The 18,742-nt window shown below is 37.3% G+C and overlaps 1 protein-coding gene across 2 annotated transcripts; it reads right to left on the bottom strand.

The window, feature by feature from the left end:
- Positions 1 to 380: 380 nt before the first annotated feature.
- LOC306849547 (bromodomain and PHD finger-containing protein 3-like) lies at positions 381 to 18,500 on the bottom strand. Of its 2 annotated transcripts, XR_013782351.1 has the most exons (14): positions 18,222 to 18,500; positions 14,923 to 16,460; positions 12,948 to 13,104; positions 9,497 to 9,628; positions 8,109 to 8,237; positions 6,793 to 7,105; positions 6,294 to 6,569; positions 4,170 to 4,736; positions 3,373 to 3,451; positions 3,194 to 3,288; positions 3,014 to 3,102; positions 1,809 to 1,963; positions 1,387 to 1,657; positions 381 to 980 (listed from the first exon to the last, which is right to left on the bottom strand). XR_013782351.1 is itself a non-coding variant. In XM_079384665.1 (13 exons), the coding sequence occupies exons 2-13, from the start codon at positions 16,422 to 16,424 to the stop codon at positions 1,474 to 1,476; spliced, it is 3,678 nt and encodes a 1,225-aa protein (XP_079240791.1). In that variant the 5' UTR covers positions 16,425 to 16,460; positions 18,222 to 18,500; the 3' UTR covers positions 382 to 1,473. The 2 variants fall into 2 exon arrangements, 1 of the variants encoding a protein (XP_079240791.1); XM_079384665.1 differs by having other exon boundaries at positions 382 to 1,657.
- Positions 18,501 to 18,742: the final 242 nt, after the last annotated feature.

Genomic DNA, 18,742 nt, shown 5'->3' on the forward strand with positions numbered 1-18,742 from the left:
TTTAAACATGAAAAATTATATTTACATAAGCACACATCTGCTTTATAAGTTGCTTGTTTGTGTTGACAAATACTCAAAAATGTAAAGTAAAACATTTTTCAAACAATTTCAATTATATGATTATTACCAAAACGGATAAAAACAATTGCATTCACTTTCAGGAGTTAGCCTCAAAGTACATTTTCAGTCATTTCTAGCACAAACGTCTTGGTTAGTCAGTACTGTAATATTGCAACCAGAAAAGTAGCCTACATATTAGGAAATCTAACATCCCAACAGAGCTTTACAATGTTAATTCCAAAAAAAACAAATGCATTACGTCTATAATAAAGAAAAACAGCTTATGGTCATAAAACATCAATATATTAACAAAGCCATAGTAGAGTTTCCATAAAACATTTATTTCCCGCATGAGAAAATACTGTTTGAGACAGGTTATTTGGTGGGTAGGTAAAATCTGCAGTTTGTACAAGCTTAAAATTTCTTAGAGGGTCCATCTTAGAAACGGTGAACAAAAGCTCCACAACTTTCTACAATAAATACAACGTTCTGTGCTTGAAGGTAATAACAGCAAGTGTACCACATGTCGTCATCATCATCACCATCCCTCAAACATTTGAGAAAGAACTAAACCAGGATCTGAAAGCACATGTGAAGTTAGATCTTAAAAGCCTATGCAATAGTTTATCATCTTAAATAAGAGATCTGCTTTCCATCTTGAACCAATATAATACGCTTTATCTCTTTACCGTCCATAAATAAATTACTTTTTTGTATCAAAAATGAGAATATATTTAACCACAGACAACCGTGAGTCGGTACATATACACATACATACACGATCATATGCCGTTAATGTACATGTATATGAACACGCTCACACCATCCGATATCAAAGACAAGCAGGATAAACTATGTAGGAAGTCAGTTCATCTGAAAATCTTTTTACACGTATATACACAACCTTCATTTCTTCATTCCTCCAGGCAATTTATTTCGCAAGAAACAAGAGAAGAAAAAAATTAAATTAGATACTATGATAAAAAAAACATACTTATATACACAAGTGTCTACAATATACAAGAAGTGGTTTGTAAAACTTTAAAAAGTAAAAAGCTATCTTAAGAAAATGGCAGTGATTCATTCAAACGTTTATATTCTTTAAGTTCATTCATTTAAAATTAATTTTTCAGAAATTAATTGCTCTGAAATGTACCGAAACGCTAAAACTCTGAGTCTATGTGATTTAGACTCGTCATCACCTTAAAAGCTAATTATTGGTAGAAGCCACTGTACTTTCCTGTCCTCAATCTGAAATGACTGAGTGGGTTGTGTCATGAACACATGGATAAACTAAACTGAACTGAATGATCAGGAGTCTAGTACCTGGTGCACTAACCAAATGGCCCTCAGCCTCCCTTAGAAAGCCCATGTGAGTGGTACGTTAGGACAGATGCGGTTGGCGTTTCTGTTCTACATGTAGTTGGAGCCGACAAAACCATTATCTCCTCGAACTCGGCTCAAGTGCATAATAGCTCGGTCGTAGGCCACCTGCACGGACTTCCGGATACTGGTCTTCTTGCCCTCCATCATTCGCAGTTTGTCGGCCGTGTCGTCAACGCCAAGAGGGATCACTTTATCTCGTGGCAGCCACTGCCTGCAGAGACAGACATAAGAACAGAAAACTCACTGTCAGTTCCTTCTGAAAGCATTAAAGGCAGCAGATACTTACCATGGACATTTGAAAATGCAAAGTCTGGAGGATAAAGCTGAAGGAAAACAAAGTAAATCCCCAGTGCTGTGCTCACCATGTGCGTTTGTTGTCGAAGAAGAGAACCAGGAAGAGTTTCTCGCCGGCTTCTTCCCGTCTCTGCTCACCAAGGTGCAGCACGTCAAGCGGAGGCACAGGGATGGGAACTCCATTATGCAGAAGACCCTCCCGAGGCATGTCTGGATCTATGATCTACAAAATAAGAGCAATTCAGACCAGTGGTTTGCTTTAACACTGTTCACAACCCCAAAAACAGGCTATTTGGTGAAGAAAAAAAAAAAAATAATATACATATACATACATATATATATATAGGGCACATGAGAAGTTGAGAATGAGTGATTAGTAATTTATTATCCAAAAAGAAAATGTGTCATAGAAGTGAATAAAATTGAAAACATTTTTAAATAACATGGACTAATGCAGGGTTTTTCCAAACTTTGATTTGAGAGTCAACAAAGGTGGTAATTAAATAATAAAAATGTTAATTAAATTTATTTATTTTAATAAAATAAAAATATAATAAAAAAATCAAAATAAAAACCGAAAACATTTAAATATTTTATTTGTTGATGGAACTGCAGAGGGTTCATGAGTTGATTAAATGCTTATAATTAATTAAATCCTAAAAATGCTAAATTAATTTATTTGACTAAATTAGAAGTAAATTTTACTGCTAATAAAATTCATTATTAAATGTTATTAATTTTTAATAATAATAAAAAAAAATCTAACAAATCATAAAAGCAATGAATTTACCAGTGAAGCGAGCTGATGAAACTAATAATTAAATCAAAAATATAAAAATGTACAATCATTTATTTAATTGAAACAAAAACAAATATAAATCAAAATAAAACGTATGGAAAAAAAAAAAAAAAGTCATGTGACAATTAACTAGAGAACTGAATACGCTGTTAAATGACTGCCATTATTACACTACTGAAATATTAACTGTGTTTTAGGTCAAAGGGATTTGACTGACAAAAAAAACTTGATAATCCCTGGACTCAGGAATAATTCATAATCAGACCAGGAATGTGTATTAATGATGTAAACAAGGACACTTCTGATGTCAGGCCTGTCCCATTATTGTGAAAGGCTGGTAAAATTCTCAAGCATAAAAGACTTTTTAATTTTTTTTTTAAAGTTGTTAAAGATATTGACTTGTATGCGTAACTCAAAATAATTGAACCAATGTGTTGTTTTCACACAATATGAATGTAGAGCGCCCTCTCTCACCAGAGCAGGGTAGGACGGATATCCTCTGCTTTTGGCCCACACCAAATCCAGAGGTTCAGGTTCAGGCGCATCCCCGTTTGACAGAACATCTGCATAGAACAAGGATTGTAGTATCCACTTGTGCACTCAAAAAATAAATGAATCCCTTTGAAATGTCAATATATTTGTTTTATTTCTTACCAGTCCCAGTGTAGTCAGAGTCTCCGTTAACGGTTTCTAAAAAAGGGACTTTGGACAAAGCAGGTTTCCCTCGGCTCTTTTTAGGGGTCGAGACACTGAAAGCAACAGACATGATCAGTTAACTGCACATCTGAGCTATATGATGTAGAGAGGTTTCAGGCTTTCGTTTTTCCTCTTACAGTTCTCTGAGAGTCGGAGATGAGCTGCATTCTGAGTCAGAGCCGCCATCTTTGTGCTTTCTGAATCCGTTGGTGAGAGCTAAAAAAAAAAAAAAAAAATATATATATATATATATAGAGAGAGAGAAAGGTTTCATTAGTATAAAGTATTATCCATACCACAATTTCAGTGGGTATGAAAAACAAGACTGAACATGCTTTGTAAAATGAAACGCAGTTATCCCTCCTATGCCTTCACCCAGTTATGGAAACTGTGATACAATAGCGAGTTTGTAATGGTTATGATGCCGCAACCATAAGCACACTTGCATATTGTTTAAAGCATATAAAAACCCACAGGGGTGACAGCAGTTATTTTACAAGTAAATAAGACAAGGTTACAATTAAAAGCTCGATGGTTAAATATTAGAAAATGAAGAAATTAGAACAAATATTAGTATTGTAATTTTACAGCTGGACAGTAAAAAGTTTATTATTTTTCCTAAATACCTGTAGAATATACTTGTACGATAGCATTATGTTTTTTTAAAATATTTTAAAGCAATAATGAATTATTTATATAATTATTATATAAATTATTTTTTCCATAATGATATATAATCACATTTTTGCCAAATTATGCAAACCTGGAGCTTTCACCAAAATAATTTTTAACAAATGCATTTTCATTTTCAAATGTAATTTTTAATCAAGAAAATCTGCAATAACATTTTCCCCACAAAAATCATAGTACCCTTCAAGTAAACCCATCACAAAATCATTTAAAATGCATCATGTAAAGCAGTTGTTCTCTTTACCAGGCTCTAGAGTTAGTCGAGGGGGCGTTCTCTCGCGCTCTGGACTACAGCTGCGGCTTCTTGCTCTCTGTTTGGCCGGGGTTGATATGGGCGGAGGTGTTGAAGGTTTTGGCTGGGCTGAAATTTCAGTCTTGACGGTGGCGGTGCAGTTGGGTGTGCGTGCAGGTTCTGGGATAGCCTCCTCCCTACTTCCGTTCTGCATCTGATTGTCTCTCTCACGCTGGAGCTTTGCTCCATTTTTTGCTTTTTTGAAAAGGACGGACGTCCGCCGGCCGACCCCTCCTGTGGCAGGCCGGGTCGGTGACTCTGTGGAGGAGAGGCCGTTGATCAGTTTGTTTTCGGGTGGGCAGTCCTCAGGTTTGGTGCAGCTGTTCACAGGTACGGCGTTTGAATCGGCCTCTTGGCTGTCGCTGTTGAGTTTGGGGCGCTTAGGTGGGCATGGGGACGTCCTGGGGTCGGATGTCATGGGTCGGAGGGTTGGCGGTTCTTGGTGGGTGTTGGCTGGTGGAGGGGATAAAGCCAGGCCTGTGGGTTCCAGCATAGGTGGGGGGGTTGATTTACAGTCATCTAGATGAACAACAACAACCAGATGTTACAAAAAAAATAAATAAATCTGGAATCAGACTGGCATTGCTGAATGAGAAATCTAACATTTTGCTGAAGGGATGGTTCTGGTTCCACTTTACAATTTCTAACTACATACCCAAGTACATATTAGTAAAAGTTAATTATGAGTTAGACATGATGAAAGTAACAAGTTGAGAATTTGGAGTAAAGGCCTATTCGCACCAAGGATGGTAACTATAACAATAATCAAAGTTATAATTCATTCTAAATTTAAAAGAAAAGCAACCCACAACTATAACAAGAGCTATGTTTACATCCAAAGATGCAAATCTCCATCCAACGATCCAAGGAGAACAAAATCGTCACTTCCTGATAAACTGGCACTAAATAGCACTAAGAAAAGTAGGAGAAGCAACTGAGTTGAATATTTTTCATATCAGAGCGAGCAGATGCTATCATTAATAATAAATAAATAAATAAATGCTGTCATTGCTTTTGGAGATGGATGCCAGCTGTTTGGGAATGCAGTCATGTAAGACAATTATACAGAAATACATTGATGACAGACTTTGCTCAGGCATTTCAGAACCACCAAAACAACATTTCAGATGCTGTGCAACGAGATCGGTCCGCTGGTTAGTCAAGTTATCCCGTCCCATCGTGCAAAGTAACATGACTTTTGATGCACATAGTGGAATTTATAGGTAAATGTGTTTCCATCATAGTTTACGCACATTTTTTCCTTATCGGATAAAACGTTTATCCTACTCATCTTGGCGTTTCCAGCCAGCGGTTTTTTATGCGATATTCCAAAATGCGCATAAAAATAGGTGGATGGAAACACAGCTAATAACAGCACAGTGGAACAATATCTTTGGAATCCATTTCAAAATAATTTTTCTCAAAGCTGATAAACAATAAAACACACTGACAGCCAATCAGAACTGCATCCTGCTTTAAAGAGCTTGAGCATTTAAAGTGGTAGATGACAAAACTGCAGTGCGTACTTATAATAAACTAAGTTATCATGCATAGGTGGGATGTTAATATATTTACTGTTATGTAGATTTTCATTTGAACAGGGCTTAAGTCAAGAACAGTTTAGAGTTAGTAAATTATTTACTGGATCTACTGGTTTGAATCGGAGTTCAAGAATAATTTGTGACTATTTTTAATCAATTTATAAAAATTGAGATGTAACCGATGTGATACTACTGCATATGTGACCAGAGTGAATGCTCGATTCTCCAAAGTACCCAGAGATATGATTTTTTTAATTAAAAATTACAAGGTCAAATTTCTTTTTTTTTTTTTTTAACGAAACACTTGCATTGATGAATTGCTTACAATCATAACATGCATTTAGAAAATATGTTGAATTTACATTTCATGCCAACTTTAAAAAGAATGTAGACATTCAAATACCGTAACAGAAATGCACGTCATGAAAAACATTTGGTTCTAATATAAAAAAATAAAAATAAAAACTGATCTGGAATTATGGAACATTAACTGAAATGAACCAGTTCTTGATTCCCAACCATAGTCAAGTCTGACCTTTATCTGACGATGACAGGTTATGTTCACCATCCATCTCCTTGTCTTCATCCTCCTCCTCGTCTTCCTCTTTGAGGTCTCCATTGAGCATGTGCGAGTTCCGCGACTGCTGTTTATAGCGGACGTTGTTGATTTCTCGCCGTAGCAGGCGTACACGGCGTGTGCGTGCACCACTTGAGCGCATGGATGTCACCACATCTAATTTATCTAGCAGCTCCCTCAACTGGTTTTCCGTCGTCATGTGCAATCGATTATCAGGGTCTAGCAGCGTGTCGACTACACACACACACAGACACAACAAAACCAACCATTAGTAACAAAGAACAAAAGGTAAACATAATGCCATTGGCATCTTGGAAAAATAACTTAAAAGGTTAAAGCTAAATGATGTTATGTTACAATAAAAGTCAAGAAATCTCACCCAATTGTAGGCACTTTACCACTGCCAACATGTTACTGTTGGCATTTAGTTTTATATGATTTCTTGTTAACTACTCACCATCTTCCAAAGTGCAGCGGTAGTAGTCATTTTTATGTGGCGATTCTGCCAGGTGCATGCCCGTGTCCAGGTCGAAGCCTGTGTTTTGGGCTTGTCTCTGAGCGTGCCTCAGGATAGCGCCCCCTAGGTCCCTCAGGCGTATTGCAGCTTGGTAAAACACAGTGTCTTTAGCATTATAAAGCAGGCAGTTATTGATCATGAGGTTGAAATCAGCCTCAAGGTCAGTGACGGAGCGATATTTATGAGCCTCCAATTTGGATTTTATGGTGGAGAAGTCCATGGGGTGCGTGATAAACTCCAGGTAATCTGGGACCTGAGAACCCAAGAGTACAGTTTCTGTGAGACTGAAACTTCAATATAAAGATATTAGAAATAAATATATATATCGTCCATTAGTTTTTAAAACAAATCCCAAGCAGTTTCATGTTGATGTCAACATGAAACATTAGCATATTACCCACCCACTTGTTGGTCTTTTCGCATTGGTCTAAATGAAAATGCAAATTCATTCTTTTGGAGCAGTAAAAATAGCGGTTTCCCCAGTAAAGCTGTACACAAAGCAGCACTGTGCTCACAAACACTGGTTTAACAGGCGTTACAGACATGATGAAATGAAAATGAGACCACAATCGGACCAATCACCGCAGATTAGCGTCACGCAAAGGAGGAGTTTGGAAAAATGAATCGTTGAGCGAATCGTTTGGGAGTCATTGAGCAAATAAGTAAAAAAAAAAAAAAAGCATATTATAAGAAAACGAAAGTGTTTTTAGACCGTGCATGCATGTCAATCTGTTGTTGAGGACTCCCAAAACCAAAATATGAACCTTTCATTACCCATAATAGGGGCACTTTAATGGATAAATTCATTTTTAAAGCTGTAATATTGGCCAATATGCAAAAAATTACCTGTGCCACATATTAATCGATAATGACTTGACACATTTACATTACTGTTTAAATGTTTGTGTATTTCAAATAAATGCTGTTCTTTTGGACTTTCTATTCATCAAATAATCCTGAAAAATATATTACGGTTTTCACATAAATATTAAGCAGCACAACTGTTTTCAACATTAATAATAAGAAATGTTATTTAAGCAGCAAATCAGCATATTAGAATGATTTCTGAAGGATCGTGTGACAATGAAGACTAGAATACTGGCTACTGAAAATTCTCTTTTTTTGGTTAATATTTCACAATATTACAGTTTATATTATATTTTTGATCAAATAAAGGCAGTCTTTGTGAACATAAGAGACTTCTTTCACAAAGTTTTGAACAGTAGTGTGTATGAATGTACATAAAATAGACACACCTCTTTCAAGTTGACAGGCTGTGCAAATATTTCTGCATTATCTTTCTCCTGAAGCTGTTCTAAAGTGGACCGCAGCAGTACCAGGACCGGAGTTAACTGATGCTCAGTCACAGCCTGGTGAATCTTTACCTACAGAAGCAACACATGGTTATATGGTGAGACACCTGACAAATTCTTATATGGTCATGGGTCCTATTCATGAAAATGACAGTTCTGTGGCTTTTAGTCCATGTCTGTGAGCTCTGAGGTCATCAATATGTAGTTCTAAATGTTGACAACTAAATTTGAGCAAATTTCAATTTATTTAAAACCCTTTTTAAATTCTTAATCTTCCAGAAAACTTGGACAAAATAAAGTAATGACTAGTTTTTCCATGCACAGGCATATACATTTCTATCCAATAAAATGTTCCTTTGAATGTGAACATTCCCTCCCCGTAAGTTATATTAATATTAAAACAGCAAGTAGCAAATTAGTTTGTCAGTATGTTCAGTTGCACTAACGCTCATACATTATTTCCTTTCCCAACCACCAATTAGTTGCAAAGGAAGTGGCAGAAACGTATTCACGTTAAAAATGTGCCATAGTATAAGATGTCACATGTGGTTTTGCCCGGCTGAAAAAGCAGCCAAGCCAAATCTCAAGCAATGACTAATTCCACATGCAATATTTGCCAAATCAAGTCACAGCCTGACTCTTATGCTCGCTTTACACTGCAGCATAACGGCAACAGCAGGCTTGTGCTGTACTTTCACAATGACAGAATTTCTGCTGCTCAACAGAGCTTCAGCTCTATACAGGAAAAAAAAAATATCTTCGATAACAGCTATGAATTATGAAATGATTATTGGGAGTGAGCAATTGAAAAGCAGTTTTCAAAACCAATTGAGAACTAGCAAAAACTTGATCCTCACAAATTAAAATTTTCATGAGGAGGGGCGTTACATTTACACCCAAATGGTAATTTACATCAAACATATTGTATATTTTAACTACTTATTCGTCTGGATTTAGTAAGATTTATTGAAAACAAAGTGTGCTGCTTGCAGCAAGCCAGACGGGCTTCTTTTTTCATTCAATTGTTTACTTCAGTGTTTTATGTTGCTTCATAAAAGCCTATATTGCATTGATTGTGTTCATTAATAGTTTAATGGTACATTTTCAATTCAGCTCGCTACATGGGGCAAAAATAGGCTCAGCACGAGTTTTATGCTGGAGGCTGTAAATATGAATGCAGAAATAACTACATCCTGCTTACAGTGTTAAAACAGACCTTAAAAACCATGACTCTGGTTCGAATTGAGTCCACATTTCTGGTTCAAGATAACTTCATTGTCTTTATCATGCAAGAATACACAGTAATCATATGTAACATTTCAGTATGTTACCTGTTCTCTCTTTAGTTTCTCTCTCTTGCGAATGAGCTCGATCAGGAGTCGCGCTCGCTCCAGATCGTGACGAAGCTTCTGCCAGTATTTCAGCTCTTCTCTCACAGCATTCAGCTTTTCATCTGGCTCCGCCTACATACAGTTTATAACAGTCAATAACATGCACACAATGTAAGATACTGTAGTTGTGCATAAGGGGTGTGTATGGCGTCAAAACAATGCCGCATATATTTGCAAGAGAATTGAAGTATTGCAAGAAGAAAATAAGTATTACAAACAAAAATAAAGAATTGCAAAAGAAAATTAAGTATTGTGAGAAAAAAAAAAGTTTTGCTAATAAAAACAAAGAATTGCAAAATATAAATGAAACCGAGCAAAAGCATTGATTTTGCAATACATATTTTCCATGGCCATATCTACTAATTTATTTGCAATGCTGGTTTTATTTTGCGTTTCAGTCAAGTTTGAGCTTGCGATACCGTTTTCCCCTTTGCGCTTCATGTTTCTGCGCATCTCACTTTGTGACACTGTTTTGACATGGGGGGGGGGGGGTAGTCAAGGGATGGGGGTGTGTACAACAGGCCTGGGCATGCCTCCCTGGAAGTGACGTCATCGGCCCGAGACACAGATCACATCTGATCCAGGCACCGTCATTGAGCAGAGGCATGCGGGTGGATCATTTCCTTTTATTTACTAGCTTTAAAACAAACATGCATGTTTTCATTTTATTAACAAATGTATATGTGTATTAGCAACGTTTGCTCAAGTTAAAGAAGCTGTTGATATGAACAACTGCTGTTTATTTCTCTCAATGTGCACACTTTTATAGCATCAAAATGTGTATGGTTTCATTTGGTTAACTAAATGTGTATTAACAGTGCTTGTTTAAAATCTCTTAACCTATGGGAGGACGCCAGCACACAGCGTTCTTCGTTTACATTAGTTCAGAGTTACTGATAGTTTTAATGTAAAAAAAGGCAATTAACTTCATAAACTAGACATCATTAAAAAGGTCTAAGACTCAAGCTTCATATCGTTCTCGACTTCGTTTTCATTTACATAACTCCTGGCATAAATTAAGAAATGACTGTCACTGGAAGATTAAAAAACGAAGCTTGAGTCTTTTTGGTTTGGTTTTGTTGTGAGATATTAATAGGGAAACAAACCCGCGTGACCATAGCAACCTGGGATTATCAAAGATATATATAAAACATATATATTAAATTATTATATTAACACCACCACGGGGTAATTTTGCCCATGGCTGTTTTTCAAATAGGCTACATAATATATTTTCAACAAAAAATTGACTTTTACTAAAACTGTGTTATTTACAATCCCCTGTTGTTAAAAAATAGTTTAGATAAAACCAGTATAAAAATGGGGCATTTATACCTATAAGCACCATCGGGACAAATTTACACAATTCCCTTATTGTTGCGCTGTCATTGTAAGTGTTACGCACATTCAAATGAAGATGTTTTAGATGTTTATTCCTCAACTCATAAATGTTCAAACCTTGGATTAATTATTATTTTTTTATTGCAGTTGTTTATCGTTCATGGTTTGCTACTGTGCTGCTTATTTATTCCTGAAAAAAAAAAAAAAAACTGAATTATGATGTAATAAAACAATTTTTATGATTACCTTATCTTATTCAAATTATAAATGATATAACTAAACAAATTAATAATTAATTAGGTGAAACTGTGTGCTTGAATTTGTCATTGTATCATACATCCTTTGCAGTGTGGTGAATTATTTATAATAGTCTATTTAGGGTATTTTAGTCATTTAAATTACATGGGTTATCTTAAAATATTTTATTAGCTATAATATTACACCACCCAAATATGTATTTATTTCTTTGAAATTCTCGTTGTCATTGAAGGCTGGTTTATATTCATCATTAAGAAAAGTGATTAGTGTAACCTGCTTAAAAATAGCTGTGAACTTAAAACAACAGGACAAAAACATATCTGATGACTAAAAATAATCATTTTATGACTCTAGACATTGCGAAGACAGTGGCATAATACAGTGACATAATACGTTTTTAGCCATATCAAAACAGTAGTCATGGCATGGGTAAACTTTACCTGCTGGTGCTTTTAGGTATACAGCGACCTCTGGTGGTTGAAGTGTTAACCATAGGCTACCGGACTCTATTGCACACGATGTAAACAGCATTCGAATTTTATTATTAATAAATGTTACATAAAGTAAGCTAATAAAATAGGCCGACAAGAAATTTTTTTATCCATCCCACAAGTCTTGTAAATCCATGTATTTTATTATTATTATTGGTAATATTTTTATATTCGTTGTTATGTATTTGATTTATTTTCCCTTCATTTCGATCTCTTAATGTTCAAGGCTATATTATAATAATAATAGCCTAATATACACATTACATAAAAAGACACGATCAATGGACTGTGGGATGGATAAATATATTTCATCAATCTCTGATAATCCCAGGTTGCTATGGTCACGAGGGTTCATTTATGCATGATTAAACTCGTGGCCACGACATACAGTATTATCACGTTCATAACTTTTTAACGATGTATAGTTTATGAAGTTAATTGCCTTTTTTTACATTAAAACTATCAGTAACTCTGAACTAATGTAAACGAAGAACGCTGTGTGCAGGCGTCCTCCCATAGGTTAAGAGATTTTAAACAAGCACTGTTAATACTCAATTAGTTAACCAAATGAAACCAAACACATTTTGATGCTATAAAAGTGTGCACATTGAGAGAAATAAACAGCAGTTGTTCATATTAACAGCTTCTTTAACTTGAGCAAACGTTGCTAATACACATATACATTTATTAATAAGGTTAATAAAATGAAAACATGCATGTTTGTTTTAAAGCTAGTAAATAAAAGGAAATGATCCACCCGCATGCCTCTGCTCAATGACGGTGCCTGGATCAGATGTGATCTGTGTCTCGGGCCGATGACGTCACTTCCAGGGAGGCATGCCCAGGCCTGTTGTACACACCCCCATCCCTTGACTACCCCCCCCCCCCCCCCCCCCCATGTCAAAACAGTGTCACAAAGTGAGATGCGCAGAAACGTGAAGCGCAAAGGGGAAAACGGTATCGCAAGCTCAAACTTGACTGAAACGCAAAATAAAAGCAGCATTGCCAATAAATTAGTAGATATGGCCATGGAAAATATGTATTGCAAAATCAATGCTTTTGCTCGGTTTCATTTATATTTTGCAATTTTGTTTTTATTAGCAAAACTTCTTTTTTTCCTCACAATACTTAATTTTCTTTTGCAATTCTTTATTTTTGGTTTACAAAAAGTACATAATTGTTTCTCAACACTTTCATTTTCGCTTGCAAAACTTCAATTCTCTTGCAAATATATGCGGCATTGTTTTGACTCCATAGGTGTGGCTTATGTCTACAAAATTAAAATATGCATAAACACTGACCTGTTCTGCACTCCTCTGACCCTGCAGATGTGAATGTAAACGACGAATGAGAGGCACTCCGTTGCGCGACTGACGCTTAAGTAACCAATAGTTGTGAAGTCTCTGCATGAACTGATTCTTCTTCTGTATGATCACATCTTTAGAAATTTTGTTCAATCTGTAAAAAAGAACAACAAAATAATTACATAAGCTTTCTTATATAATACTGTTTAATACTTTACAATAATTTAAATATTTATTATTTAAAAATGCAGTATATATATATATATATATATATATATATATATATATATATATATATATATATATATATATATATATATATATATATATATATATATATATATATATATATATATATATATATATATATATATATATATACACACACACACTATATGTAAAATTATATTTTTTTTTTATATACAGTGCCCTCCATAAGTATTGGAACAGTAAAGACAAAATTGCTCTGTTGGCTGTGGAGTAAAGACATTTACAAATATGATTAAAAGATGAATATGAGACAAAACTAGAGAATGTTTTACCAAATAAAAAGAGCAGCACTTTTAGAGCTCATCCCACTCATTGATGTGAGCATAAGTATTGGGACAGTTGAACATAAGGCAGATATAAAAGATTAAAAGCTATTATTTAGTTGCAGATCCCTTGCGCACAATCACAGCAGTGAGTCTGTGACCCATAGACATCACCAGACTCTTGCTCTCATCCTTTGAAATACTTTTCCCAGCCTTTAATGCAGCCAATCCCAATTGTTGCTTGTTTTGGGGAGCCTTTACTCTCCTCTCCAGCTGGTGAAATTCATGTCCAGTCGGATTTAAATCTGGAGATTGACTTGGGCAATCTCAGACTTTCCATTTCTTTGCCCTTATAAATTCCTTGACTGAATTGGCAGGGTGTTTTGGGTCATTGTCCTGATGCAATATGAAGCACTTCCCAATGAATCTGGTGAATGAAGCAAAAATGTGGAGAAAAAAAGGGAACTGCAATGATCCCAAGCATACAGCCTCATCTGTAAAGCATGGTGGAGGTGGTGTCGTGGCATGGGTATGCATGGCTGTCTCTGGAACAGGTACTCCCAACTTTACAGATGAGGCTGTATGCTTGGGATCATTGCAGTTCCCTTTTTTTCTCCACATTTTTGCTTTCCCATCACTTAGATAAAGGTTCATCTTTGTCTCATCGGTCCATAAACACAGTTCCAAAACTCTTCTGGCTCACCTTTGTGCTTTTTTGCAAACTCTAATCTTGCCTTTCTATTTTTGGTGCTGGTCAGAGGTTTGCATCTTGCTGTGCAGCATCTGTAATTCTGTGTCAAAGTCTCCTGAGGACAGCAGCTTCTCAGAGCATCACCCCAGCTTTCTGGAAGTTGTTGGTGATTATACAGACACGTCTTTTAGGATTCATTTTCACAGCTTTTATGATTTGTCTGTCATCAACTACTGTTGTTTTATCAGCAGATCAGGTCGTTGTTGGTTGCTGGTGTCACTGGTGGTTTCCAAACTCTTGATTTCTCTATGCCCTTTGTTTTTGCTAGAGCTCTAACTGACTTCCTCTTTTCCTTTAGCATCCAAATTGCTTGCTTTTCTCTCAAAGTCAGCTCCCTCGTCTTCATCCTGGTTTGTGTGTGTCATCATCGAATGCAATATTCAGAATACAGAAGTAATGGATAACTGATACGACACATTCCCTGCTTTTAATATCTGAAGAATTAATGCAACAGGACACAACTGATCACTTAGAAAGACTTCTTAGCTGGTAAAACATCTATGTGTTGAATCACCCAATAATAAAATGTGACATTCTGTAGTTTTGTCTCATATTCATCTTTTAATAATATTTGTAAATGTCTTGACTCCACAGCCAACAGAGCAATTTTGTCTTTACTGTTCCAATACTTTGGAGGGCACTGTATGTTAAAATATATAAAATATGATATACTTTATAATACGATTACCTGTGAGTAGGTATTTCTGGGACAGTGACCAAAGGCGTTGTGACTTTTTTCGACACCTCTTCTTTCTTTCCTTTCTTCTGCTGCTGCTTAGAATCCAGTTTATTGCTTCGTTTCTGCTTCTTAAGCTGTGGCGTTTGCGTGTAGGAACTGCGACCCCTGTTAGCCCGACACCCCAAAACCCTCCCCCCGGTCTCTTCATCATCTGAACCGTCCTTCACAGGCGGAGAGTGCGCCTCACAAAACGCAGTCTTTTTCACAGAAAACGTAGTCCCATTCACAGTAGTCTCTCTGACCGGTTCGATTTTCATAAAGAGTCCCGCTCTCTGCGCACAGGTTACATGGAAAGCCGTGTAACAGTTGGCCTTGTGGCACTGAATGGACGCTCCGCAACCTTTCTGCTTGCACAGGTAACACGTTAGCTTCCACCTAGCTGGTGGAATGTTGTCCACGCCCTCGATGGGCTCAAGGAAGACCGTGTTAGCGAAACACACCTCCGGGATCCAAATAGCACAGACCACATGTGCCCATCGCCCGTCGCTGGTCTGTTTAAACGCTCCGCCCCGATTCGGGCAAAGCACGCAGTCCACGGGGCGAGAGGGCGACTGCAGGCAACAGCGACAGAGCCACTGGCCCTCAGGGATGTAGGGAACGCCGTAACACTCCTGGTGCACAGCCAGGTTGCAGATGTCACAAAACAGGATGACGTTACTGTTGAGACATTCGTCATCGAGGCACACGCAGCAGAAGGCGTCTTCATCGATGATGCTCTGCGAGGGCGCTTGGCTTCGCGACTCTAAGAACGACTCTTTTTCTAGACGATCTATCAGGAGTTCGAAAGTGTCGGGTGGCACTTGCGGATGGCCTTCCGAAGATCGTCTTTCGTTCAGCAGCTCCAGCCAGGCTGTGTCCTCCTCGTCCATGTCATACTCCGCATCCGTTTCCATCTCTTCACTGGACTTCTCAATGTAACGGTAGTATGCCGAAGGACGAGGAGGTGCCTCGACCGGTTCATAAGACTCTTGTTCTCTGAAAGTGGGTTTGGGTAAGGTGCCATGGTGGCTGTTCACGCTCGAATGCATCTGAGATTGTCCGTGAGAGTTGGAGCTGTGGTTTTGTGATGAAGACGAAGACAACTGCTTCACATCTTTCTTTTTCCCTCTATGGGCTGCCGTTCGTCGTGGGGAGCTGACGGCGGTGGTCACCGATGACTGCTCGCTGTTCTCTTTGTTACTGTTGCACTCTGCAATGTCCTGAGCTGTCATCTCATCTTCAGTGATCACCATCAAGGGGTCAAATATGCTGATCCGATGCAGTCTTCCATCCAGGTCCACCTCCACGATCTTCTGAGCCTGGGCGTATGTTAGGGTTTCTCTGGTGGGTGAAACCTTCAGCCGGTAGGGAGAGAGTGAGCGTGGCTGTGACGCCCCTCTACCTGCTGAACCTGTGTCCGCGGCATCACTTTGGGCCCCGGCCAGGCCTCCCCTCCGTCGTGGTTTTCTCATGGGGACTCACACCACGCTGCCCCTTTGTACCTTGACCTGTGTGGACAAAAGAGAAAAAGAACAAGCATAAGATTCCTAATTGATTTACAAAACACAAAGATACCAATGTGCAACTGTCCTTGCCAAATAGTTAACACTAAGAAGTTTTCACATCACCCATGGTCGACTGAGTCATGTATCTGTAAATATTCTAATTTCCTGGAAGTGGTCACAACCCGCATCATGACATGCTGGTGATCTTTTTATTTATTCATTTTATATGTATGGCTTTAAACAACACTGTAGTGTTTTGTATAAATGTAAAAAATAATACAAATAATAATAAACAAAACAAAAATCAAAAAAGGCTATTCGGCCACATAATTGATAAATGCAATATTGACTCATGTGCAGATTCACCCCTTTTTATTATTATACCATCTTTATATTTTTACTTATTTTATTGCTTGCACAACTAAATAGTAAATTATGATGTCTATTTTAATTATTCTAATATGCATTATTGCATTGTTAGATATAAAAAAAACTATCCAAAAATGTAATATTTACATAATAGAATAATACATTTTCAAATTAAAATCAAAATGACAAAATCAATGTGGCCAGCTGTTAAACTAAACACTGCAATGTTTTGTTTACATGTAAAAGTATAGGCTTCCTGGCCATGTAATATTATATTATTATATCCTGCCACCTTTTCTCATCTTTTCTTGTTTGCATAATTTTAACCAGTAACCAAATTTAAAAAAATGTTGTTACATATTGTGGAGGATATTTTTAATATATGTCAACACAAATAAAATCACAAGTTTTTAGAAATTATAAAAAAGTTGCATAATAGAATAAATTATTCTACAGAAACATTTAACGAAATACTCAAATTACCCAAGTATTCAGCACCAAAACAGTAACATGTTTATAAGTTAGTTCGAACATCAACTATCAAGTGAGATAAATATGTAAAAGTACAAATCCATACATTTTAATATGAAATTAGTGTATTGGTATGTAAATGTATCCATTGCTAGTTTAATTAAGTACGAACATTCGATTACACAAACTCACTGGAAGAATTAAGTTCAAGTTACAGTGTTTTTATTTTTGTTGTCCAATGGGCGGGACTTTTGATCTCAAGGCCTCAAGCAGTTCGCCCTCTTACGGTCAACGCTAAAACCACTTTTAAATCGTAATACAGAGTCACATCGAAGTAATACATTCGTATCAACTACCTTAAACACTTCAGGGGGGTATACTGTGAAACTTAAAGTGGAGTTTTGGGGAATTTTTCACCTAAAGTGAAACGACCACAAGAGGCTGAGAAGTTTATCAACCTCTCGTACTTAAACAACCAATCACAGCCGTCCACCCTCACCGTCTAGCCAATCAGCGGCGAGAAAAAGTATCACACAGGATAATAGTTAGGTTGCGCGTCCTCGATTCGAGAACGAAACGTCAGCCATATTTACAGTCCAACAGAACTTCAGATTCAGCTAAGTTTCCCTAGAACCCCTTTACACAAAAATAAACAATGACAACACCGCTACCTCTTTAAATCATAAAACTGTTGCTCTCAGACGGCATTTAAACGAATATGCTCGCTGATAAACGCCGAGGCGATCGAAACGCCGAGGCTGCTAAAGCTGGCGGGCTAGTTAGCCACTCTAGCCCGGGTAAACATCACAGAAACGCCGCGTGCGGTATCCAAGCAGCCAGCCGAGCAAAGCGACCGTTGACACTCACCTCACAACTTAAATAGGCGACAAACATATAATACACATTAAAAACCAGACAATTTACCGTATTTTCCGACCACAACTTCGGTGGAGATGCAGAAGCTTTTTGCGAAGGCTGTTTAAGCTGGTGGCTTGGCCGAAAAGCCGGTAAAAATTCGCCGATAAAATGTCTCCCGTCTCTCAATCTTCCATAGTTTCCTCCTGCAAATGTCTTCTGCGCACTCATGAATTTAGATTAATTTCCAGCATTTTAACTTCTCGTCGACTCGGAGTTATATTAGACGGGAGCAACAAAGCTAGCTGGCTATTTTCAGCTTCGACTACAACCGCCGCTGCCTGGTTCGATAGTTAGTAGCTCGCCAGATAGTAAGAACACGCCCCTTCAGAGAAGCAGGCCATCTACTACTTTAACGTTAGTGTTTATTTAACTCGTAACAGGGGCTGTAAGTTTATTACACTTTAATGTGTTTAGATACCAGTGTGCCTCCCACAGTTCATGCTATGGTCAGAGTTCATCACGATCTGTCAGCTGTAATGCATACAGCTCCATTGGTTGAAGAGGTGCAGAGATTAGGCCAGAAGAGG

Source organism: Barbus barbus (genome assembly GCF_936440315.1).
Source record: "Barbus barbus genome assembly, chromosome: 29".
Lineage (NCBI taxonomy): Eukaryota > Metazoa > Chordata > Actinopteri > Cypriniformes > Cyprinidae > Barbus > Barbus barbus.